At 41.8% G+C, this 26,977-nt stretch overlaps 1 protein-coding gene across 2 annotated transcripts in view; it reads left to right on the top strand.

The window, feature by feature from the left end:
• The first annotated feature begins 8,500 nt into the window (after positions 1-8,500).
• The window catches only part of slc13a4 (solute carrier family 13 member 4), a 111,193-nt gene continuing 92,716 nt past the window's right edge, over positions 8,501-26,977 (top strand). For both annotated transcript variants that reach the window (XM_061961369.2, XM_061961367.2), the window contains exon 1: positions 8,501-8,643. In XM_061961369.2, coding sequence (XP_061817353.1) covers positions 8,521-8,643 — 123 coding nt within the window. In that variant the 5' untranslated portion in view covers positions 8,501-8,520. The remainder of the gene's footprint in view (positions 8,644-26,977) is intronic.

The raw sequence follows: 26,977 nt of genomic DNA, 5'->3' as shown, positions 1-26,977 counted from the left end.
TCACTAAATAATTGACTGAAAATTCCAGCTTTTAGCCTTCTTTTTTTGTTGTTGACAATTTCCATATTCAATTTGTATCATATTTGACACAGTCGGTCACAATATATAATTTTTTATGTTATTTTTTATAACAAACCAAAACATAATGCAATACACAGAAATATCCATCACGTTATTTCCGAACATAAAAAGAACTTTCGTCATCCTCACCTTCCCCCAGCTGCTCCACGTCACTTCAATTCATTCTAGATCATTTTAAAAGCACCTTCAATGTTTTCATTATTTGGCATTCAAACAAAACTTACAAAAAGTCAACATCATTATATATTTTTTAAAGTGATGTATTTTGTTCTCATAAAAATCAGAAAGCTGTAATTAATGATCACAAAACACACTGAGTGATCACCACAAAATAATACAGTAAATATGTATATTTGACCTCTTTATTGTGTAATGTAAACATATTTATTTGAAACAGCTAAAGACTGCATGTTGCTCCATGCTACTTATAATGCATGAAATGTAATAAAATACCAATTGACTAATTTAGAGTTACATTACCTTTTATACCTGCTGTTGCGAAGATTAAGATTGTACGGCGTAAGCAGCCACATCATGATGATTTTCTACCGTGCCATTGTAGAGGGCATCATTAGATACGGGATCATCTCATGGTTTGGCAACCTAACCGTTAAGCTAAAAAGCAAACTGGCCGGCATGCATAAAACGGCAATGAAAATCGTAGGGAGGAAAGAATATGAGCCTATACAGAGCATCTATGAGCAGGCAGTTAGGAAAAAAGCTAAGAAAATTATTTCCAACTCACAACACCCACTCTTTCCTGAATATGGAACTCTGCCATCAGGGAGAAGACTCCGGGTCCCACTATGCAAATCTAACCGCCTTAAATTATCATTTGTCCCAGCCTCCATTAAGCTGACCAACAATGTGCAATAGAATTTTAATACATAGGTTAGCACTTTTTTAGCACATAGCACTTTAGCACATAGCACTTTAGAACTAAGCACTTTAGCACACAGCACTTTATCCATGAGCTCTAGTGCAATGCACATTGGTACTTTATTTTTATCTCCATACTGTAGATTTTATGCCTACATCAAAGTGCCACCTATGTCTATCAAGTTCCATGTTCTGATGTTTAAATGTTAGTTGTATGGTTGTGGTTGTGTCTGTGCTTGTGTTTTTGTTCTGTTGTTTTTGGGTATGTTAAGAAAGCAATGATGCACTGTGCCCAAGACAAATTTCCCCGCGGGGACAATAAAGTTGAACCTTGAACCTTGAACCTTGAACCTTGTTCCAAATTTGATACATTTTCAACACCATTTTACTATAAAATATATGATGAAATATGAAGTAATCTCACATTGCATCAACTGTTTTACTGATGTGTCAGTAAAACAAATGACATTGTTTTTACATTATGTCTTTCAAATTTGGCAAAGTTTCTGTTTGTAGAGGGAGATGACGGCAACAGACACCAGAGAGCGGTAATGTTCAATGATTTATTATATATACAGTTAATATATATATATAATCCATCCATCCATCTTCCTCCGCTTATCCGAGGTCGGGTCGCGGGGGAAGCAGCCTAAGCAGGGAAGCCCAGACTTCCCTCTCCCCAGCCACTTCTTCCAGCTCTTCCTGTGGTACCTCGAGGCGTTCCCAGGCCAGCCGGGAGACATAGTCTTCCCAACGTGTCCTGGGTCTTCCCCGCGGCCTCCTACCGGTCGGACGTGCCCTAAACACCTCCCTAGGGAGGCGTTCGGGTGGCATCCTGACCAGATGCCCGAACCACCTCATCTGGCTCCTCTCGATGTGGAGGAGCAGCGGCTTTACTTTGAGCTCCCCCCGGATGGCAGAGCTTCTCACCCAATCTCTAAGGGAGAGCCCCGCCACCCGGCGGAGGAAACTCATTTCGGCCGCTTGTACCCGTGATCTTGTCCTTTCGGTCATAACCCAAAGCTCATGACCATAGGTGAGGATGGGAACGTAGATCGACCGGTAAATTGAGAGCTTTGCCTTCCGGCTCAGCTCCTTCTTCACCACAACGGATCGATACAGCGTCCGCATTACTGAAGACGCCGCACCGATCCGCCTGTCGATCTCACGATCCACTCTTCCCTCACTCGTGAACAAGACTCCGAGGTACTTGAACTCCTCCACTTGGGGCAAGATCTCCTCCCCAACCCGGAGATGGCACTCCACCCTTTTCCGGGCGAGAACCATGGACTCGGACTTGGAGGTGCTGATTCTCATCCCAGTCGCTTCACACTCGGCTGCGAACCGATCCAGTGAGAGCTGAAGATCCTGGCCAGATGAAGCCATCAGGACCACATCATCTGCAAAAAGCAGAGACCTAATCCTGCAGCCACCAAACCAGATCCCCTCAACGCCTTGACTGCGCCTAGAAATTCTGTCCATAAAAGTCATGAACAGAATCGGTGACAAAGGGCAGCCTTGGCGGAGTCCAACCCTCACCGGAAACGTGTCCGACTTACTGCCGGCAATGCGGACCAAGCTCTGGCACTGAGCATACAGGGAGCGGACTGCCACAATCAGACAGTCCAATACCCCATATTCTCTGAGCACTCCCCACAGGACTTCCCGAGGGACACGGTCGAATGCCTTCTCCAAGTCCACAAAACACATGTAGACTGGTTGGGCAAACTCCCATGCACCCTCAAGGACCCTGCCGAGAGTATAGAGCTGGTCCACAGTTCCACGACCAGGACGAAAACCACACTGTTCCTCCTGAATCCGAGGTTCGACTATCCGGCGTAGCCTCCTCTCCAGTACACCTGAATAGACCTTACCGGGAAGGCTGAGGAGTGTGATTCCACGATAGTTAGAACACACCCTCCGGTTCCCCTTCTTAAAGAGAGGAACCACCACCCCGGTCTGCCAATCCAGAGGTACCGCCCCCGATGTCCACGCAATGCTGCAGAGTCTTGTCAACCAAGACAGCCCCACAGCATCCAGTGCCTTAAGGAACTCCGGGCGGATCTCATCCACCCCTGGGGCCTTGCCACCGAGGAGCTTTTTAACTACCTCAGCAACCTCAGCCCCAGAAATATATATATTATTATATATATATATTATTATATATAGCTGAGATAGGCTCCAGCGCCCCCCGCGACCCCAAAGGGAATAAGCGGTAGAAAATGGATGGATGGATGGATATATAATAATAAACAAAACTAATAAACTATAGAATGGTGTGTGTGACAAAATCCAAAAGGGAATGGGTGACAGACAATGTGTAGTATTTAACTGGAGCGTTTTACTGTAAATGTTGGAGGTGCGTGTTGGGAGGAGCGGTGCTGTCCGACAAGGGCAAGGCAGGCAGAGTTGTCCAGGGGCGGAAGTGGGGTCGGGAGGCAGCAGAGAGTCGTCGTAGTCCGGGGGCAAGCGAGGAGTCGAGAACCAGGGAGCGCGAGGAAGGCAGGGAAGATCCAGGAGCACACGACACACATCCTGACTCGGGGATGCACACAGGGAACTGCGGGGTGAGGGAGGACACGACAATCAACACAGGGAAGACACAGAGATCAGGACAGAGAGAGAGCATCCAGCTGGGTATCGGCTTACGGTACAGAAGACTATATTCCGGCACTGGCATGGCAGGTTGTGCAGTTTTCTGAAGGCAGCTCCTTCATTAAAGTTAAAGTTAAAGTACCAATGATTGTCACACACACACTAGGTGTGGCGAAATTATTCTCTGCATTTGACCCATCACCCTTGATCACCCCCTGGGAGGTGAGGGGAGCAGTGGGCAGCAGCGGTGGCTGCGCCCGGGAATCATTTTGGTGATTTAACCCCCAATTCCAACCCTTGATGCTGAGTGCCAAGCAGGGAGGTAATGGGTCCCATTTTTATAGTCTTTGGTATGACTCGGCCGGGATTTGAACTCCCAACCTACCGATCTCAGGACGGACACTCTAACCACTAGGCCACTGAGTAGGTAATAAAGTGTGAGAGTCCAGTCCATAGTGGATCTAGTTAATAGTGTGAGAGTCCAGTCCATAGTGGATTTGGTTAATAGTGTGAGAGTCCAGTCCATAGTGGATCTAACATAATAGTGTGAGAGTCCAGTCCATAATGGATCTAGCATAATAGTGAGAGTCTAGTCCATAGTGGATCTAACATAATAGTGTGAGAGTCCAGTCCATAGTGGATCTAACATATTAGTGAGAATTCAGTCCATAGTGGATCTAACATAATAGTGAGAGTTCAGTCCATAGTGGATCTAACATAATAGTGAGAGTCCAGTCCATAGTGAATCTAACATAATAGTGAGAGTTCAGTCCATAGTGGATCTAACATATTAGTGAGAATTCAGTCCATAGTGGATCTAACATAATAGTGAGAGTTCAGTCCATAGTGGATCTAACATAATAGTGAGAGTCCAGTCCATAGTGAATCTAACATAATAGTGAGAGTTCAGTCCATAGTGGATCTAACATAATAGTGAGAGTCCAGTCCATAGTGAATCTAACATAATAGTGAGAGTTCAGTCCATAGTGGATCTAACATAATAGTAAGAGTCCAGTCCATAGTGGATCTAACATAATAGTGAGAGTTCCGTCCATAGTGGATCTAACATAATAGTGTGAGAGTCCATTCCATAGTGGATCTAACATAATAGTGAGAGTTCAGTCCATAGTGGATCTAACATAATAGTGTGAGAGTTCAGTCCATAGTGGATCTAACATAATAGTGAGAGTCCAGTCCATAGTGGATCTAACATAATAGTGAGAGTCCAGTCCATAGTGGCCCTGCGATGAGGTGGCGACTTGTTCAGGGTGTACCCCGCCTTCCGCCCGATTGTAGCTGAGATAGGCTCCAGCGCCCCCCGCGACCCCAAAGGGAATAAGCGGTAGGAAATGGATGGATGGATGGACAGTCCATAATGGATCCAACATAATAGTGAGAGTTCAGTCCATAGTGGATCTAACATAATAGTGAGAGTTCAGTCCATAGTGGATCTAACATAATAGTGAGAGTTCAGTCCATTTTTATAGTCTTTGGTATGACTCGGCCGGGATTTGAACTCCCAACCTACCGATCTCAGGACGGACACTCTAACCACTAGGCCACTGAGTAGGTTACAGGCAGGTGCGCTGATTGCCGGTGAATGATTGCCGCTGGTGGCTGCTGCAGGGCGGAGACGTGCCCGGCGCGTCCCTGGATGTGCTCGGTCGTGGGCGTGTCCCCAGGTGCGACAAGCAGAGCGCAAGGATGAGGGCGCATTGTAAAAATTCGGTGTTTCTCCTTTCTTCTTTGTGACCATCTTGACTGGACAGCCCTCTAATGAGTCAATTACTGCCCTCATCTGGATTATATGTGTACTGCATGCATCTGATCTGACACGTCAGGCGTTTTAGGGAAAAACTGATTACACTGAAGATGTAGAGGGCTCAAAAGCGTATGTATCACTTATGATACATTTGCCATTTTTTGATTCTCACAATATATTTATACTTTTAAGAATTTGATTCTAGAAAATGCTAAATTGATTCAGAACCATAATAAATAAGAATTGCAAATAGGATCTGAATCGATTTTTTTTGTTGCAAAATGATACTAACACTTGTAAAATTGCCCACACTTACTGTATATACAGTACAAGGCAAAATATGTGCAGAGGAGTAATACAAAATCATCAAGTATGGAATAAAACAGGAGTGGTTTTCACGGAGGGCCACTGAGGGGGTGATCAAGGGTGATGGGTCAAATGCAGAGAATAATTTCGCCACACCTAGTGTGTGTGTGACAATCATTGCTACTTTAACTTTAACTTTAACTTTTAACTGGGAATCATTTCTGAATATCAACTAATGATATTATTAGTACAGATTAGTATATTTTTTTACATACACTGTAAAAAGTGTTTTGATTTTGTAGTGAAAAATTGGCAGTTCAGTTGCCACAATTTTACCGTAAAAATGAAGATAGTGTTTTACAGCATGTTACTGTAAATGGAAAAATGCTACCCCAGTTTTTTTACAGTAAAATTCGGGCAACTTTTACCTTAAAATCAAGTCATTTTTAGAGTCTACAAGTTCAATCAATCAATCAATCAATCAATCAATATTTATTTATATAGCCCTAAATCACAAGTGTCTCAAAGGGCTGCACAAGCCACAACGACATCCTCGGTACAAAGCCCACATACGGGCAAGGAAAAACTCACCCCAGTGGGACGTCGATGTGAATGACTATGAGAAACCTTGGAGAGGACCGCATATGTGGGTAACCCCCCCCCTCTAGGGGAGACCGAAAGCAATGGATGTCGAGTGGGTCTGACATAATATTGTGAGAGTCCAGTCCATAGTGGATCCAACATAATAGTAAGAGTCCAGTCCATAGTGGGGCCAGCAGGACACCATCCCGAGCGGAGACGGGTCAGCAGCGTAGAGATGTTCCCAGCCGATGCACAGGCGAGCGGTCCACCCCGGGTCCCGACTCTGGACAGCCAGCACTTCATCCATGGCCACCGGACCTGTGCCCCCCCCCCCCCTCAAGGAAAAGGGGAGCAGAGGAGAAAAGAAAAGAAACGGCAGATCAACTGGTCTAACAGGGGGGGCTATTTAAAGGCTAGAGTATACAAATGAGTTTTAAGATGGGACTTAAATGCTTCTACTGAGGTAGCATCTCTAATTGTTACCGGGAGGGCATTCCATAGTACTGGAGCCCGAATAGAAAACGCTCTATAGCCCGCAGACTTTTTTTGGGCTCTGGGAATCACTAATAAGCCGGAGTTCTTTGAACGCAGATTTCTTGCCGGGACATATGGTACAATGCAATCGACAAGATAGGACGGAGCTAGACCGTGTAGTATTTTATACGTAAGTAGTAAAACCTTAAAGTCATTTCTTAAGTGCACAGGAAGCCAGTGCAGGTGAGCCAGTATAGGCGTAATATGATCAAACTTTCTTGTTCTTGTCAAAAGTCTAGCAGCCGCATTTTGTACCAACTGTCATTTTTTAATGCTAGACATAGGGAGACCCGAAAATAATACGTTACAGTAGTCGAGACGAGACGTAACGAACGCATGAATAATGATCTCAGCGTCGCTAGTGGATAAAATTCTGAAAAGTTGATGGATAACTTGCTTTGAAATCCTAAGTCAAGCAGATATTTATTATCAGTATCTTTATTTGACCTAAAAACAAGTTTGACATGCATGATAGTAGAGTATTTCTTTAGCTTTTAGATATTATTAAAGTTAAAAGGATATGCATTTTTTTCTGTCAAAATGGGAAAAAAAAAAAAAAATGCATATCCTTTTTTTTTAAAAGGATATGCATTTTTTTTTTTTTTTTTCTGTCAAAATGGAAAGAGGGCTTCACGGTGGCAGAGGGGTTAGTGCATCTGCCTCACAATACAAAGGTCCTGAGTAGTCTTGGGTTCAATCCCGGGCTCGGGATCTTTCTGTGTGGAGTTTGCATGTCCTCCCCGTGACTGCGTGGGTTCCCTCCGGGTACTCCGGCTTCCTCCCACCTCCGAAAACATGCACCTGGGGATAAGTTGATTGGCAACACTAAATGGTCCCTAGTGTGTGGATGTGAGTGTGAATGTTGTCTGTCTATCTGTGTTGGCCCTGCGATGAAGTGGCGACTTGTCCAGGGTGTACGCCGCCTTCCGCCCGATTGTAGCTGAGATAGGCTCCAGCGCCCCCTGCGACCCCAAAGGGAATAAGCGGTAGAAAATGGATGGATGGAAAATGGAAAGAAGGAAGATAAGAGAAGATCATATACATATTATTTCAAGGCTTTTGCGGGCCACATTAAATGAGTGGCGGGCCAGATTTGGCCCCTGGGCCTTGAGTTTGACACGAGGAATTAACTGTGCAACAAAATGTTATTTGAAAAACAGAAATGGTTTTATTCTGATCATAATAATGATCAACACTGAATAGAATAGAAGTAAAATATTTGAAACAAGAGACTCTTAGTATTCTATTTTTGATCTTGTATTTATGATGTGAATGGAACAGGATCAATAGATTCAATTGTCCACAAATACGTTTCTTTAGCCAAGATATTTATCATGCGTGTTATTATGATTATAATCATGAATAGCAAATTAAAAGCAAAAAAAAAAAAAAAAAAAAGAATTGGCATATTGCCGTATACTTGATATCAGATCGTAGGAAAAGTGGCAGTATCGTCACCACCGCGCCTGCGCACAGGCACGCCCTCATGCAAACATAGCCGACATGTGATTGGCTGAGACACAAGCAGAGGTTGGCGCACAGCGATGGCTCATTAGCATATCAGAGCAGGCCCATAAAAGCGCGCACGCAGCCTCACCTGAACGTCCAGATCGGAGAAAGCAGTTTTTTGCGTGAGTCTTGGAGGAAGTACAACTTTGACACTTCCGCCCCCGAGTCACGATCGCTCCACTCGCTCGTCCGCCGATCCGCGCGCGTCGTGCCCAGCGTCACCCGCCACCGGGTCACCCACCGGGTCACCCACCGGGTCCCCCGGGTCACCCATGAGGCTGGAGGCCGCGGCCAGGATGGATCTGTTCCGGAAGCTGTGGAGGGCGAGGAATCTGATTGTTGTGCTTTTCATCCCGCTGTGTCTGCTGCCACTTCCGCTCCTGCACCCCACCAGTGTAAGTCGAACTATACCGTTTCACAGAAATGTGTGCTACTTTTCTAATTACTTACCTGGCGTGGAACAACCACGCATGTGCGTCAGAACAAGACTTCTTAGTACGCGCATGCGCATCTTCTCAGTCCTTTGCTGATGGGATTGGAGTGTGCGTGTGCGTGTGAGAGAATGAATCAATCACGAGGCTCTTTTGTTGTCATGAATGCTCATCAAGCGCGCGTGCGTGTGTGTGTGTGCGCGCGTGTGTGTGTGTGTGTGTGTGGGTGTGGAGAGGAGATGTTACGACATGCTGACGTCATGGAGATCAGTAGAAGGAACAGGAGGACGCATACATGAGAAATAATATATCATCTTAGAAACAATAATATATCATCATAGTGCATACATGTGTGTGTGTGTGTGTGTGTGTGTGTGTATATATTAGAGATGCGCGGTTTGCGGGCACAACCGCGGAGTCCGCGGATTATCCGCGTATCGGGCGGATGAAATTTAAAAAAATTAGATTTTATCAGCGGGTCGAGGTGCGCTCAGCGCGGCTCCCATGTGATTGCGCACTGGTGTGCGTCTGGGTCGTGACAGCGTGGCACGCGAATGTCTGTGCTGCGTTGGATCAGTCTCCTTTCTTTAACAGGCAAAAGCTTTATAACCTCACTAATGCCTTGCATCGTCTATATTAGATATATAACAACGGGCGGGTGCGGGCGGATGGCGGGCGGATGCAGTTCTGATCAAATGCTAGATCGGGTGGATTGCGGATGGTTGACGACTTTCTGATGCGGTTGCGGATGAAATAATTGCCTATCCACGCATCTCTAATATATATATATATATAAATGACAGAGGTGGGTAGTAACGCTACATTTACTCCGTTACATCTACTTGAGTAACTTTTGGGATAAATTGTACTTCTAAGAGTAGTTTTAATGCAACATACTTTTACTTTTACTTGAGTATATTTATAGAGAAGAAACGCTACTTTTACTCCGCTACTTTTATCTACATTCAGCTCGCTACTCGCTACTAATTTTTATCGATCTGTTAATGCACGCTTTGTTTGTTTTGGTCTGTCAGACAGACCTTCATAGTGCCTGCGTTTCAACAAATACAGTCACTGGTGACGTTCACTCCGTTCCACCAATCAGATGCAGTCACTGGTGACGTTGGACCAATCAAACAGAGCCAGGCGGTCACATGACCTGACTTAAACAAGTGTAAAAACTTATTGGGGTGTTATCATTTAGTGGTCAATTGTAGGGAATATGTACTGTACTGTGCAATCTACTAATACAAGTTTCAATCAATCAATCAAAAGTGTGAAGGAAAAAAGACCCTTTTTTATTTCAACCGTACATCCCGTCAAAAGCCTAAAGACTGACTGCACAGTTCCTGTCTTCACAATAAAAGTGCCGCTCCATCGCGCCTGCGCTTTCAAAACAAGAGTCTCCGAAAGCCAGCGCAAACAAGCTAGCAAGCTACGGAATTTGCCGCCAATGTATTTCTTGCAAAGTGTATAAAAACGAATATGGAAGTTGGACAAACAAGATGCCAAAAACCAACCACCTTCATGTGGTATTAGACAGAAAGGAGGAACTTTTTTTCTCCTCCATTTGAAAACGTGGACGCTATCATCACTACTGTCTGATTACAATCAATGCAAGTCATCAGAATCAGGTAATATACCAACTTATATTCTTGTCTTCATGAAAGAAAGGAATCTATAAGTGTTAAACATGCATGTATATTCATTAAAACACCTTTAACATGTAAACAAAAACGGCAAAATAAATAAATATAAATTATATACTGTATATATATATATGTGTGTATATATATATATATATATATATATACATATATATATATGTCTTAATAAGGTTATCCAAAAAATAGTGCTCGATACCGTAGTAGAGCGCAATATATGTATGTGTGGGAAAAAAATCACAAGACTATTTCATCTCTACAGGCCTGTTTCATGAGGGGGGGTACCCTCAATCGTCAGGAGATTTTAATGGGAGCATTCGCATACCATGGTTTATATAGGGCACAGAGTGGGTGGGTACAGGCTGGCCTAGGGGCGTGGTGATTGACTCATGTGTTACCTAGGAGGTGTTTCCGTCTATGGCGGCATGTTGTTACAATTTCGCTGCGCTTGTTGAGGGATGACAGGTCTGGACGGTAAATAATAAACAGTTTCTCTTTCAAGCATAGGTTGCATCTTTTATTACCACTATTGTAAGGTGTGCTGGATGCAAGAATTTGCCATGTTATTGAATATTCAACATTATTGTCTTTGAGGTCCCAAATGTGTTTGCTGAGTTCTGTGGTATTTCGCAGGTTTTTGTTCCTGAAAGAAGCCTTGTGATTGTTCCATCTGGTTTTGAATTCTCCCTCGGTTAATCCTACATATGTGTCGGATGTGTTAATGTCCTTGCGTATTACCTTAGATTGGTAGACAACTGATGTTTGTAAGCACCCCCCGTTGAGAGGGCAATCAGGTTTCTTTCGACAGTTACATCCTTTGTTGGTTTTGGAGTCGCTCTGTCTGGGGGTCGACGGCTCATTTGCAATTGTTTTGTTGTGGTTTGAGATGATTTGTCGTATATTGTTCATGCAGCTGTAGCTCAATTTAATGTTGTTCTTGTTGAATACTTTTCTTAGGGTGTTGTCTTTGGGAAAGTGTTTGTCAATCAGATTGAGGAATTTGTGTCCAATGTTCGTTGAGACGTTTTTGCTGTATGGGGGGTTGTACCAGATGATGTCGTTTCGTTTTCTGTTCTTTTTTGGCTGGTTTCCTGGCGTGGGTATATATATATATATATATATATATATATATATATATATATATATATATATAGTCGTGCCCATAAGTTTATATACCATGGGAGAATGTATGATTTCTTGGCCATTCTTCAGAGAATATGAATGATAGCACAAAAACCTTTCTTCCACTCATGCTTAATGGTTGTGTGAAGATATTTATTGGCAAACAACTGTGTTTACTCTTTTTAAATCAAAATGACAAAAAGTACCCAAATGACCCTGATCAAAAGTTGACATACCCCAGTGACTTTGATCTGATAACATGCACAAAAGTTGACACAAACAGGTTTGAATGGCTAATCAAGGTTCCAATCATCACCCTATGACATGTTTGTTTGTAATGAATGTGTGTGTATAAAAGGTCAGTGAGTTTCTGGGCTTCTGACACACCATTGCATCTTTCATCCAGTGCTGCACACATGTTTCTGGATTCTGAGTCATGGGGAAGGCAAAAGAATTGTCAAAGGATCTGCGAGAAAAGGCAATTGAACTGCATAAAACAGGAAAGGGGTATAAAAAGATATCCAAGGAATTGAGAATGCCAATCAGCAGTGTTCAAACGCTGATTAAGAAGTGGAAAATGAGGGATTCAGGTAGACCAGCAAAGATTTCAGCCACAACTGCCAGGAAAATTGTTTGAGATGCAAAGAAAAATCGACAAATAACTTCAGCTGAAATACAGGACTCTCTGAAAAATGGTGGTGTGGCTGTTTCAAGATGCACAACAAGGAGGCACTTGAAGAAAAATGGGCTGCATGGTCAAGTGGCCAAAAAGTTCAATTTTGGTTTCATCACTCCAAATTACTTTGTTCCAGGAGTTTTGAGGCTTGTCTCTGTGCTGTTTGGCGTAACGTAAGCGGGATACTTTGGGATATTTGCGCAGAAATGGCTTTCTTCTGGTGACTCGGCCATGCAGCCCATTTTTCTTCAAGTGCCTCCTTATTGTGCATCTTGAAACAGCCACACCAGTGTATATGTATATACAGTATATATGTGTATACAGTGTATATGTGTATACAGTATATATGTGTATACAGTGTATAAGTGTGTACTGCGTATATGTGTATACAGTGTATATGTGTATACAGTATATATGTGTATACAGTGTATATGTGTATACAGTATATATGTGTATACAGTGTATATGTGTATACAGTATATATGTGTATACAGAAATATGTGTATACAGTGTATATGTGTATACAGTATATATGTGTATACAGAAATATGTGTATACAGTGTATTATATTATTTATTTATAATTTGTGTATACAGAAATATGTGTATACAGTATATATGTGTATACAGTATATATGTGTATATGTGTATACAGTGTATATGTGTATACAGTATATATGTGTGTACAGAAATATGTGTATACAGTGTATTATATTATTTATTTATAATTTATGTGTATACATAAATATGTGTATACAGTATATGTGTATACATAAATATGTATATACAGTATATATGTGTATACAGAAATATGTGTATACAGTATATGTGTATACAGTATATATGTGTATACAGAAATATGTGTATACAGTATATATGTGTATACATAAATATGTATATACAGTATATATATGTGTATACAGTATATGTGTATACAGTATATATGTGTATACAGAAATATGTGTATACATAAATATGTGTATACAGTATATATGTGTATACATAAATATGTATATACAGTATATATGTGTATACATAAATATGTATATACAGTATATATGTGTATACAGAAATATGTGTATACAGTATATATGTGTATACATAAATATGTATATACAGTATATATGTGTATACAGAAATATGTGTATACAGTATATATGTGTATACAGTATATGTGTATACAGTATATATGTGTATACAGAAATATGTGTATACAGTATGTATGTGTATACAGTGTATATGTGTATACAGTATATATGTGTATACATAAATATGTATATACAGTATATATGTGTATACAGTATATATGTGTATACAGAAATATGTGTATACAGTATATATGTGTATACAGTATATATGTGTATACAGAAATATGTGTATACAGTATGTATGTGTATACAGTGTATATGTGTATACAGTATATATGTGTATACAGTGTATATATGTATACAGAAATCTGTGTATACAGTATATATGTGTATACAGTGTATATGTGTATACAGTGTATACTGTATGTGTATACAGTATATATGTGTATACAGTGTATATATGTATACAGAAATATGTGTATACAGTATATATGTGTATACAGTGTATATGTGTATACAGTGTATACTGTATGTGTATACAGTATATATGTGTATACAGAAATATGTGTATACAGTATATATGTGTATACAGTGTATATGTGTATACAGAAATGTGTATACTGTATATATTTGTATACAGTGTATATGTGTATACAGTGTATATGTGTATACAGAAATATGTGTATACAGTATATATGTGTATACAGTGTATATGTGTATACAGTATATATGTGTATATGTGTATACAGAAATATGTGTATACAGTATATATGTGTATACAGTGTATATGTGTATACAGTGTATATGTGTATACAGTACATATGTGTATACAGAATTATGTGTATACAGTATATTTGTGTATACAGTGTATATGTATATACCAGAGGTGGGACCAAGTCATTGTTTTGCAAGTCACAAGTAAGTCTCAAGTCTTTGCCCTCAAGTCCGAGTCAAGTCCCGAGTCAAGACAGGCAAGCCCCGAGTCAAGTCCAAAGTCAAGACTGGAAAGTCTCAAGTCAAGTCCTAAGTCCTGCATTTTGAGTTTCGAGTCCTTTCAAGTCCTTTTAACCACAGACTAATATATTAACACAGATTGTGTATGCTTTTCAAACGCTGTATTTATTTATTAAAACAAGTGCTTTTTAAATTGCAGGAAAGAAAATTGTGCTGACATTGCACTTTATAATAGCACTATTAACCAGTCATTTTAAACATTAACTCATTCCTTTACAGAACAAACACATTGAAAAATAAAGTGCAAATGTACTTATTTGTACAAAAGTGTTAACATTGAAAAAACATGACATATACGTGAACATAACAAAAAAGTTGTACTTATTATATGTCAGGGCCCTATGCTGCATTGCATTTGCAAAAGACCAAATTAGCCAAGAGTCTGTCAGTCATTTGTGCACGATGGGGGCGTAGTATGATGCCACCATGGCTGAAAACTCGCTCCACTGGAGCACTGGAGGCAGGCACTGCCAAGACTCTCATGGCCACTTGGAACAGTGAAGGAAGAGTCTTCATGTTCAATGCCCAGAACAAAAGGGGGGAGAGAGGTTTTTTGGGTTGGTGCACTACTTGTAAGTGTATCTTGTGTTTTTTATGTTGATTTAATAAAAAAAAATAAAAAAAATATTTCTTGTGCGGCCCGATACCAATCGATCCACGGACCAGTACCGGGCCGCGGCCCGGTGGTTGGGGACCACTGAGGTAAACAACCAACAGTATGTCAGAAAGCTAGCTAAAACGGTACACATATTCATAATATAGTATACATTTTAACTGACCTTTATTTTACTATTTTTGTCTTTTTTTACGTGGCTAAAATACGCGGTGCTGCTGACCGCCGTCTAACGTTACGTGTGATATATTGACTAACGTAACCCTGCTTGAAAAAAATCACTGAACAAAAAGTATGAATAAGGTAGTGAACTGCAACAGATTCCCGTGTTTGCAATAACGTTATAACGTTAGCAGTGAGTTTACAGCCTCACTGATTTAACTACACAGCAAATAAAAGTCACGTTACTTAGCCAATAAACGTTATCTTACATTCAAAACTTACCGTTCTTTGTGCAACTTCAAATGCCGGACGAAGTTGGAAGTTGTAGCCTCTCCATCAGTCATTTTCGAACCGCATGTGTTGCATACTGCAAACCGTTTTGTGTTGACCACCTCGTAATTTTTATACCCAAACAAAATTATTTTAGGTATCATTTTTTGTTCACTGGCGTGTGGTTTGGACATGTCTTCTTTGTTGGTTGTCCTGCAATTTGATTGGATGAATGCTGTGTGATGAAAACAAAGTAGATCTAATTTGATTGGCTGTTGTACTGAGAGCACACCAGCTGACACACGCAACGCTGATAGACAAGTACACAATGAAAAATACGGAGCGCTCCCGAATAACTTTTTCATCTTTGGGTTTTGGGGAAAGTAGCAAGTCATGTCAAGTCATGTCAATTCAAAAGGCTCAAGTCCAAGTGAAGTCACAAGTCATTGATGTTAAAGTCTAAGTCGAGTTGCAAGTCTTTTTACATTTTGTCAAGTCGAGTCTAAAGTCAGGTCTATTCAGGTGTACTGGAGAGGAGGCTACGCCGGATAGTCGAACCTCGGATTCAGGAGGAACAGTGTGGTTTTCGTCCTGGTCGTGGAACTGTGGACCAGCTCTATACTCTCGGCAGGGTCCTTGAGGGTGCATGGGAGTTTGCCCAACCAGTCTACATGTGCTTTGTGGACTTGGAGAAGGCATTCGACCGTGTCCCTCGGGAAGTCCTGTGGGGAGTGCTCAGAGAACATGGGGTTTCGGACTGTCTGATTGTGGCGGTCCGCTCCCTGTATGATCAGTGTCAGAGCTTGGTTCGCATTGCCGGCAGTAAGTCGGACACGTTTCCGGTGAGGGTTGGACTCCGCCAGGGCTGCCCTTTGTCACCCATTCTGTTCATAACTTTTATGGACAGAATTTCTAGGCGCAGTCAAGGCGTTGAGGGGATTCGGTTTGGTGGCTGCAGGATTAGGTCTCTGCTTTTTGCAGATGATGTGGTCCTGATGGCTTCATCTAGCCAGGATCTTCAGCTCTCACTGGATCAGTTCGCAGCTGAGTGTGAAGCGACTGGGATGAGAATCAGCACCTCCAAGTCCGAGTCCATGGTTCTCGCCCGGAAAAGGGTGGAGTGCCATCTCCGGGTTGGGGAGGAGATCTTGCCCCAAGTGGAGGAGTTCAAGTACCTCGGAGTCTTGTTCACGAGTGAGGGAAGAGTGGATCTTGAGATCGACAGGCGGATCGGTGCGGCGTCTTCAGTAATGCGGACGCTGTATCGATCCGTTGTGGTGAAGAAGGAGCTGAGCCGGAAGGCAAAGCTCTCAATTTACCGGTCGATCTACGTTCCCATCCTCACCTATGGTCATGAGCTTTGGGTTATGACCGAAAGGACAAGATCACGGGTACAAGCGGCCGAAATGAGTTTCCTCCGCCGGGTGGCGGGGCTCTCCCTTAGAGATAGGGTGAGAAGCTCTGTCATCCGGGGGGAGCTCAAAGTAAAGCCGCTGCTCCTCCACATCGAGAGGAGCCAGATGAGGTGGTTCGGGCATCTAGTCAGGATGCCACCCGAGCGCCTCCCTAGGGAGTTGTTTAGGGCACGTCCGACCGGTAGGAGGCCACGAGGAAGACCCAGGACACGTTGGGAAGACTATGTCTCCCGGCTGGCCTGGGAACGCCTCGGGATCTCCCGGGAGGAGCTGGACGAAGTGGCTGGGGAGAGGGAAGTCTGGGCTTCCGTGCTTAGGCTGCTGCCCCCGCGACCCAACCTCGGATAAGCGGAAGAAGATGGATGGATGGATGGAGTCTAAAGTCATCAAATTCATGACTCGAGGCTGACTCGAGTCCAAGTCATGTGACTCGAGTCCACACCTCTGGTATACAGTATATATGTGTATACCGTGTATATGTGTATACCGTGTATATGTGTATGCAGTGTTTATGTGTTTGTGAATGTGTGTCAGGGGCCAATCGCTGCTGTTATATCATGCTTGGCACAGCTCCAGCCAAAACATCAACGCAGAAGAAAATAATCCAAGTGATGAAGTTATGTAACCCGGGTACAGTACCGGCTCCCTGCGGCCGCCCTTACCACACCAGGGACCCCAGACTGTTTGAGGAATGTGACACCGTGAGTGTGCGTGTGTGTGTGTGTGTGTGTGTGTGTGTGTGTGTGTGTGTGTGTGTGTGACACAACAGAACATCCAGTACAAGTTACAGTCTTGCTAAATCATCAATTAGCAGTTATCATGTTTGTCACCAGGGGCCCAAACCTTTCCCACTGAGGGCCACACACTGAAAAAAATTGATATTTTTCACTTTCATAACCCAATACAATGGAATGATTTTTTTAAAACCTTTTAGGGCTCCCCTCAAGTTTGGTTCCGGGGATCCCAAAGGGTGTAAGTCATAAAATGTTTAAAAATAAGTCATATTGTGATTTTTTTTTCAACTCCAGATCATCTTCATATTTTTCAAAGTGGAATATTTCATGTGAAGTCATTGGAGCCTCAAAGGTGCTGTTTGCAACTTCCTCACACTTCATTCCATTTTTACAAGCAAAAAACACCACCGTGAACTTTTAGTTTCTGGAACTTCTAGTTCATTCATTCATTATTCATTTTTAAACAATGGCAGTTTGAAAAAAAAAAAAAAATCCCATCAAAATTCTCAGAGATCCAAAAGGGCCCCACTCACAAAAGTCTTCAAAATAAATCATACATCATTTTGACTTTTCAACACTTGAAGCTCTCGATCAACTTCAGAGCTCTCTGTCACTTAGAAGTTCTTATAATGTTTTTTTGTTGGTTTTATGTCCTTTTTGCCGGGGACGGGAGAGTGGCTGTGCCAGCAACCTGAGGATTCCTGGTTCAATCCCCACCTTCTACCAACCTCGTTACGTCCCTTGTGTCCTTGAGCAAGACACTTCACCCTTGCTCCTGATGGGTGGTGGTTAGGGCCTTGCATGGCAGCTCTTGCCATGTGTGTGTGTGTGTGTGTGTGTGAATGGGTGAATGTGGAAATAGTGTCAAAGTACCTTGAAGGTAGAAAAGCGCTATACAAGTATAACCCATTTACATTTGTCTCTGAAAAGTTAGTTTTGATGGCAAACACACAAAAGATGCAATATTTTCCCCCAAAACAAAGTCAAAGTGGAATATTTGATGAAGCCTCGATAATTCATAACAGCATTAATTTAGATTCTGTCAGGCTTGTCCCTGACAGTTTTGTTTAGTTTTTTAGTTTTTCCTCTGTGTTTGTCTTCATTTCCCGTCAGCGCTTTTATTAGGGCCCGCATGGCCCATTGTATAAGGACTCCCAAAGGGAGTCCTTATGCAATGGGACATAAGTGAAACGACGTGGTCGCATAGTGATGCGGGTGTGGTTCTCCCAAGGATGCAGACGGCTTCGGACACAGCTTGCAGGTAGGAAAATGATTTATTAAACAAATAAATCATACGGTGAATAACAAAAAACATACACGTAGTACAAAAGGCAAAACAAAAGGGCTAGCGTGGGAGCTAGTAAAACAAAATAGCTAGCGTGAGAACTAGTAGCTAAGAAACAGGAAATAATCGTCGTCATCAGTTGTGTAAGAACAAACTAGGAAGCCAGGCTGAGTGAGGCCAGTGCAAAGACTAAATAGCCCTCTGATTAGTGCCCGGGCAACAGGTGCGCGTCCCGAACACTAACCAGAGGCAGGTGCATGTAATCGGTTGACATGGCAACTGAAAACAAACAAAATCAAGGTGCTGAAAACACGCGACTAAAACATAAACAAACTATGATCCGGGCAGCGGATCGTAACAATAAGGACCTATTGAATTTGTAAGGTTTTATTAGGGCCCGCATGGCCCATTGTATAAGGACTCTCAAAGGGAGTCCTTATGCAATGGGACATAAGGACCTATTGAATTTGTAAGGTTTTATTATTCTTTATTCTTTATTCTTCCGCCGCCACATTAAACTGTAATTTGACCCACTTAACATGCTTCAAAACTCACCATATTTGACCCACACATCAGGACCTGCGAAAATTGCCATTTAAAAATAAAAACGAACCACAAAACTCAAAATTGCGCTCTAGCACCCCCTAGGAAAAAAAAAAAAACAAGACTGCCTGTAACTCCCACTAGGAAGGTCGGAGAGACATGAAAACCTCTATGTAGGTCTGACTCAGACCTAGATTTTATAATAGTACATTCTCGGGCTAAAATCAACAGGAAGTTGGCTATTCCCCCTTCAAGACAAAAAAGTACTAAAAACAGTCACTTTTGCCTCTTTGAGCTGTAATTTGACCCCCTTAACATGCTTCAAAACTCACCAAACTGAACGCACACATCAGGACTGGCAAACATTGCGATCTAATAAAAAAAAACCTAACCCCAAATCTCAAAATTGCGCTCTACCGCAATTTTTGAATAAAACGCAGAAAAAACTGCTCCTCGGAAGAAAAAAATGACAAAACTGCCTGTAACTCTCACTGGGAAGGTCGGAGAGACATGAAACAAAAACCTCTACGTAGGTCTCACTTAGAACTGCATTTCATAAATTGACAACTCCCAGCAAAAATCAACAGGAAGTTTGCTATTCCCCCTTCAAAACAAAATTTTTGTAAAAACCGGTCACCTTTCTTCAAACATTATCTCCTCTGAGCGCGTTTGTTGTTTCAGCTTCAAACTAACACAGGAGAGAGATTGAACCCTTCTGATTAAAAGTTGGCGAAAGAGTTTTGATACCTGCTCCGGTTTTGATTTTATGACCCTTCAAAGAACCGCTGCGCTGATGCTGCTGCGCTGCTGTTTTTTTAAGATGGCTGCGTAAAAGCAGGAAGCACCAGCGTGCCCACACAATGCAGACAAGGTAGGTACACTAGACAAAAGTCTTGGGACACTTCAGACTACAAGTAGACAAAAGTATTGGGACACTTAGGACTAGCACCTGCCAAATACGCGGGCCCGAACAACGCTGCTTGCAGCTTTAATTATTCTTTATTCTTTATTCTTCCGCCGCCACATTAAACTGTAATTTGACCCACTTAACATGCTTCAAAACTCACCATATTTGACCCACACATCAGGACCTGCGAAAATTGCCATTTAAAAAAAAAAACCGAACCACAAAACTCAAAATTGCGCTCTAGCACCCCCTAGGGAAAAAAAACAACTAGACTGCCTGTAACTCCCACTAGGAAGGTCGGAGAGACATGAAAACCTCTATGTAGGTCTGACTCAGACCTAGATTTTATAATAGTACATTCTCGGGCTAAAATCAACAGGAAGTTGGCTATTCCCCCTTCAAGACAAAAAAGTACTAAAAACAGTCACTTTTGCCTCTTTGAGCTGTAATTTGACCCCCTTAACATGCTTCAAAACTCACCAAACTGAACGCACACATCAGGACTGGCAAACATTGCGATCTAATAAAAAAAACCTAACCCCAAATCTCAACCGCAATTTTTGAATAAAACGCAGAAAAAACTGCTCCTCGGAAGAAAAAAATGACAAAACTGCCTGTAACTCTCACTGGGAAGGTCGGAGAGACATGAAACAAAAACCTCTACGTAGGTCTCACTTAGAACTGCATTTCATAAATTGACAACGCCCAGCAAAAATCAACAGGAAGTTTGCTATTCCCCCTTCAAAACAAAATTTTTGTAAAAACCGGTCACCTTTCTTCAAACATTATCTCCTCTGAGCGCGTTTGTTGTTTCAGCTTCAAACTAACACAGGAGAGAGATTGAACCCTTCTGATTAAAAGTTGGCGAAAGAGTTTTGATACCTGCTCCGGTTTTGATTTTATGACCCTTCAAAGAACCGCTGCGCTGCTGTTTTTTTAAGATGGCTGCTTAAAAGCAGGAAGCACCAGCGTGCCCACACAATGCAGACAAGGTAGGTACACTAGACAAAAGTATTGGGACACTTATGACTATCACTGGACAAAAGTATTGGGACACTTAAGCCGAAAACTGGACAAAAGTATTGGGACACTTGGGACTACAACTTGACAAAAGTATTGGGACACTTACGACTAAAAGTAGACAACAGTATTGGGAAACTTAGGACTACCACTGGACAAAAGTATTGGGACACTTACACTGGACAAAAGTATTGGGACACTTGGGACTAAAACTTGACAAACGTATTGGGACACTTAGGACAAGCACCTGCCAAATACGCGGGCCCGACCAATGCTGCTTGCAGCTTTAATTTTGGTTGTTTCCTGCTTGTCTCCCTGAGCGCTGTTTCCCCTCAGCTGCGGCTGATTGGCACCTGGCCACACCTGCTGTCAATCAGCCAGCTGCTATTTAAACCTGCCTTGCCATCCAGTCTGTGCTGGAGTATTGTCCATGTCACCTGTCGTTGTTTGCGCTAAGCTGTTCCTGTTTGCTACTTCCTAATAGCTATTTACTAGTGATGGGTTGATGAGGCGTCATGAAGCGTTTCGACACATTGCAAAACTGTATTGATACTGTGTCGATACTGTGTCACTAAATACTGACATCTGCTGGACATTAAAAATCCCTACAGGCAACCTATGGACCGACTCAACTGACACTGATTTTATGCCCTAGTACAGGGGTCACCAACCTTTTTGAAACCAAAAACTACTTCTTGGGTACTGATTAATGCGAAGGGCTACCAGTTTGATACACACTTAAATAAATAAATATATTGTCATTTGTAAGTTACACGTAAGTGTGATTTAAACAAGAATAGCTAAATAAATACATTTATATATATAAAAAAATGGGTATTTCTGTCTGTCATTCCGTCGTATATTTTTTTTTTCCTTTTACGGAAGGTTTTTTGTAGAGAATAAATGATGAAAAAAACACTTAATTGAACGGTTTAAAAGAGGAGAAAACAAGAAAAAATTTAAAATAAAATTTTGAAACATAGCTTATCTTCAATTTCGACTCTTTATAATTCAAAATTCAACCGACGAAAAGAAGAGAAAAACTAGCTTATTTGAATCTTTTTGAAAAAATTAAAAAAAAGAATTTATGGAACATCATTAGTAATTTTTCCTCATTATGATAAATTTTAGAATTTTGATGACATGTTTTAAATTGGTTAAAATCCAATCTGCACTTTGTTAGAATATTTAACAAATTGGACCAAGCTATATTTCTAACAAAGACAAATCAGTATTTCTTCTAGATTTTCCAGAACAAAATTTTTAAAAGAAATTCAAAATACTTTGAAATAAGATTTAAATTTGATTCTACAGATTTTCTAGATTTGCCAAAATATTTTTTTTGAATTTTAATCATAGTGAGTTTGAAGAAAAATTTCACAAATATTCTTCGTCAAAAAAACAGAAGCTAAAATATTTATTATTCTTTACAATAAAAAATAAACAAATTTACTTGAACATTGAATTAAATTGTCAGGAAAGAAGAGAAAGAAATTTAAAAGGTAAAAAGGTATATTTGTTTAAAAATCCTAAAATCATTTTTAAGGTTGTATTTTTTTCTCTAAAATTGTATTTCTAAAAGTAATAAGAAGCAAAGTAAAAAATAAATGAATTTATTCAAACAAGTGAAGACCCATCCATCCATCCATTTTCTACCGCTTATTCCAAGTGAAGACCAAGTCTTTAAAATATTTTCTTGGATTTTCAAATTCTATTTGAGTTTTGTCTCTTTTAGAATTAAAAATGTCGAGCAAAGCGAGACCAGCTTGCTAGTAAATACATAAAATTAAAAAAATAGAGGCAGCTCACTGGTAAGTGCTGCTCTTTGTGCTATTTTTAGAACAGGCCAGCGGGCGACTGATCTGGTCCTTACGGGCTACCTGGTGACCGCGGGCACCGCGTTGGTGACCCCTGCCCTAGTATATACAATAATATAAACCAAGTCATTGTATTTCATTTATTTCATATCTTCATTTAAATAAAAAATATATTTTTATCTTTTTTAGATACAGTCAATAAATAATGTGAACATGTATCATAACATGGAAATCTAAGAGAACGTATTGTGGACTGGGATTTTTTTTTAAATTTTATTAAAGTTTTATTAAGTTTTTCCGACGTATTACATTTTAGACGATTTCTCTTCTTAGTTATTATTTCACCGGCTGTAGAAAAGAGGAACAGTGTGGTTTTCGTCCTGGTCGTGGAACTGTGGACCAGCTCTATACTCTCGGCAGGGTCCTTGAGGGTGCATGGGAGTTTGCCCAACCAGTCTACATGTGCTTTGTGGACTTGGAGAAGGCATTCGACCGTGTACCCCGGGAAGTCCTGTGGGGAGTGCTCAGAGAGTATGGGGTAGCGGACTGTCTTATTGTGGCAGTTCGCTCCCTGTATAATCAGTGTCAGAGCTTGGTCCGCATTGCCGGCAGTAAGTCGGACACGTTTCCAGTGAGGGTTGGACTCCGCCAAGGCTGCCCTTTGTCACCCATTCTGTTCATAACCTTTATGGACAGAATTTCTAGGCGCAGTCAGGGCGTTGAGGGGATCTGGTTTGGTGGCTGCAGGATTAGGTCTCTGCTATTTGCAGATGATGTGGTCCTGATGGCTTCCTCCGGCCAAGATCTTCAGCTCTCACTGGATCGGTTCGCAGCCGAGTGTGAAGCGACTGGGATGGGAATCAGCACCTCCAAGTCCGAGTCCATGGTTCTCTCCCGGAAAAGGGTGGAGTGCCATCTCCGGGTTGGGGAGGAGATCTTGCCCCAAGTGGAGGAGTTCAAGTACCTCGGAGTCTTGTTCACGAGTGGGGGAAGAGTGGATCGTGAGATCGACAGGCGGATCGGTGCGGCGTCTTCAGTAATGCGGACGCTGTATCGATCCGTTGTGGTGAAGAAGGAGCTGAGCCGGAAGGCAAAGCTCTCGATTTACCGGTCGATCTACGTTCCCATCCTCACCTATGGTCATGAGCTTTGGGTCATGACCGAAAGGACAAGATCACGGGTACAAGCGGCCGAAATGAGTTTCCTCCGCCGAGTGGCGGGGCTCTCCCTTAGAGATAGGGTGAGAAGCTCTGTCATTCGGGGGGAGCTCAAAGTAAAGCCGCTGCTCCTCCACATCGAGAGGAGCCAGATGAGGTGGTTCGGGCATCTGGTCAGGATGCCACCCGAACGCCTCCCTAGGAAGGTGTTTCGGGCACGTCCGACCGGTAGGAGGCCACGGGGAAGACCCAGGACACGCTGGGAAGACTATCTCTCCCGGCTAGCCTGGGAACGGAGCTGGACGAAGTGGCTGGGGAAAGGGAAGTCTGGGCTTCCCTGCTTAAGCTGCTGCCCCCGCGACCCGACCTCGGATAAGCGGAAGAAGATGGATGGATGGATGGATGTAGAAAAGAGCCGCTCACAGGGCACAGAGGAGGCGACACAGTTGGCGTATCGGTCACGTGACCAAAACAGCTCATGATCGGTCACGTGACTTTCTAAAAGCGGTACGCGCACCGACACAGGGTTTTGCTCTATGAGCTCGACGCATGCGCCGATGCATCGGTGTTGCCGGACCCATCACTAATATTTACAGTTTGCTGTTTCCTAGCTCCTTGTTTCGAGTTATCCTGTTAGCCGTTAGCTGTTTGCTGGTTCCTGTTTTCACTTTGGCTATTCCTAGTTCCTGGTTTGTGTTTTACATTTGTTTTGGACATTAAATCATGTTTTCCTGCACAAAGCCTGCCTTCTCTGCATCTTGGGGTTCGTCACCAACATTCTGTGACAGATTCATGATTATTTCTTGAGCAATGACAGTTTTGTGTTATTAGCGTCAACATTGCAACTTGTTCTTGTTACATTCCACCTGTTTGCTCTTTTATTCCAATTTGTTATGTTTTTTTTCCCTGCAATAACTAAATGTTGAGAATGTGTCGCGGGCCATTTAAAAAAAACTAGCTTCAGGCCACAAATGGCCCCCGGGCCACACTTTGGATACCACTGATCTAGCGGTACTTAGGAACACTAGAAATGTCAAAAAGAGAAATAAAGTGATCGGATGAAATCATGGTACTGGCAGCGTGTACAAGAAAGTTCAACCCACAGAAGCACCCACTGCTCGTTAAGAAGAGCAATACGTGACACTCCAAAAGTTGCTACAATATTGATCCTTTTTTGTTTTTTAAAAGGCTCTGGTTACTCGCTTGTAATAGAAATGGGAAACACAAGTTAATCCTTCTTCTTACTCTCCGGCAGACCAGAAATGTCATAATATCTTTTGCTCAGGGCTAGGGCTGCAGCTAACGATTATTTTTCTATCGATTAATCTATAGATTATTTTTTTCGATTAATCGGTTAATCTATAGATTATTTTTTCGATTAATCTATAGATTATTTTTCCTTTTACCGATTTTTTTTTTTTTATTTAAAATGAAGAGGAAAAAATAAATGTAGGCCAGTTTTTTCAAAAGGCATGGCTTTTATTTACAAAAAAAAAAGTATGGCCACTCAGTCAACATTGACAACAACATGACAAAATATTCTGTAACAATGTAAACATTTAAAACTTTTAACATTTAACAAAATTAAAAGTAGCTTATTTGCTTTTTAATGTGCAAATATAAAAGTAAACATCCAGTGCAAATCTTAATATTCTGGAATAGTATAAGCATTTCAAAAGTAAAAGTATTGCTTATTTTGCTTTAAAATGTGCAAAAATAAAGATAAACATCCAATACAAAAAAGTGCAAAACGGAAATATTCTGTAACAAGTGTAAACATTTCAACAAAAGTAAAAGTATTGCTTATTTGCTAAAATGTGCAAAAATAAAGATAAACATCCAATACAAAAAAGTGTACAGTGTAAACATTTCAACAAAAGTAAAAGTATTGCTTATTTTGCTTAATAACACAACAATGATATTATGATTAAAGTGAAAGTTAATTGTTGGTTTGTACATAGTATATGTAACTGTTAATGTTGTAAAAGGTATTTGCACAACTAATTAACGTTAGCGTTTGTGACACGTCTTGTGCCGTGGGGTTCTTTCAGGACCGACAGACTGAACGCCAGACGGCTTTGCCAGGTTTACAATCTTTTAATTTTACACAAACTCTTTTCTCTTCCAACTGCGTGGATCGCGCACCTGGGCACGATTGCGGCGTCGCTCCCGGCGCGCCCCGCCTCGCCGCTCGCTCGCCGCCGCCGCCTCTCCACAGCGTTAAAGAGGAGCGCGTCTTTGTAAACACTGAACAGGCACGCCAAACGCGCCTCTCAGAGCAAACGGTGCTTTAGTTTATGAATTTACAACGCAGATACAAATGACACATTCATGTTTTTGTGTAATAATGACAACGTATACGCACGCGGACGATTGACTTGTTGATGGTGATGGCAAGAACGCTGTCGGGGGTTTTCTTTTCAAATGTTCGTTCATAGCCGTTGTGCTGCTATGATAGGCCATTTCCGCTCGACACAGTGTGCATACAACAACATTATTATGCCGTTTATTGAAATACTCCCACACTTTTGACGACTTTTGGCGTGCTTTTTTCCCCTCGCTCGCATCGTCTGCTTTGCGCTCCGCCATGACAGTAAAGTAGAGTGACGTAAATATGCGACGCGCCGACGCACAAAAACGGCGTCGACATATTTACGTAACCGATGACGTCGACTACGTCGACGCGTCGTTTCAGCCTTACTCAGGGCTGTCAAATATAACAAGTTAACTCATGTGATTAATCACTAAAACTGATAGCATTAATCATGTGTATAGATTAATCACAGCACACACTCTTTTACCTTAACCTCAG

This window comes from Nerophis lumbriciformis, linkage group LG05 (genome assembly GCF_033978685.3).
Source record: "Nerophis lumbriciformis linkage group LG05, RoL_Nlum_v2.1, whole genome shotgun sequence".
Lineage (NCBI taxonomy): Eukaryota > Metazoa > Chordata > Actinopteri > Syngnathiformes > Syngnathidae > Nerophis > Nerophis lumbriciformis.
Note: the sequence above shows the minus strand (reverse complement) of the source record. Positions and strands in the feature narration are given on the sequence as shown.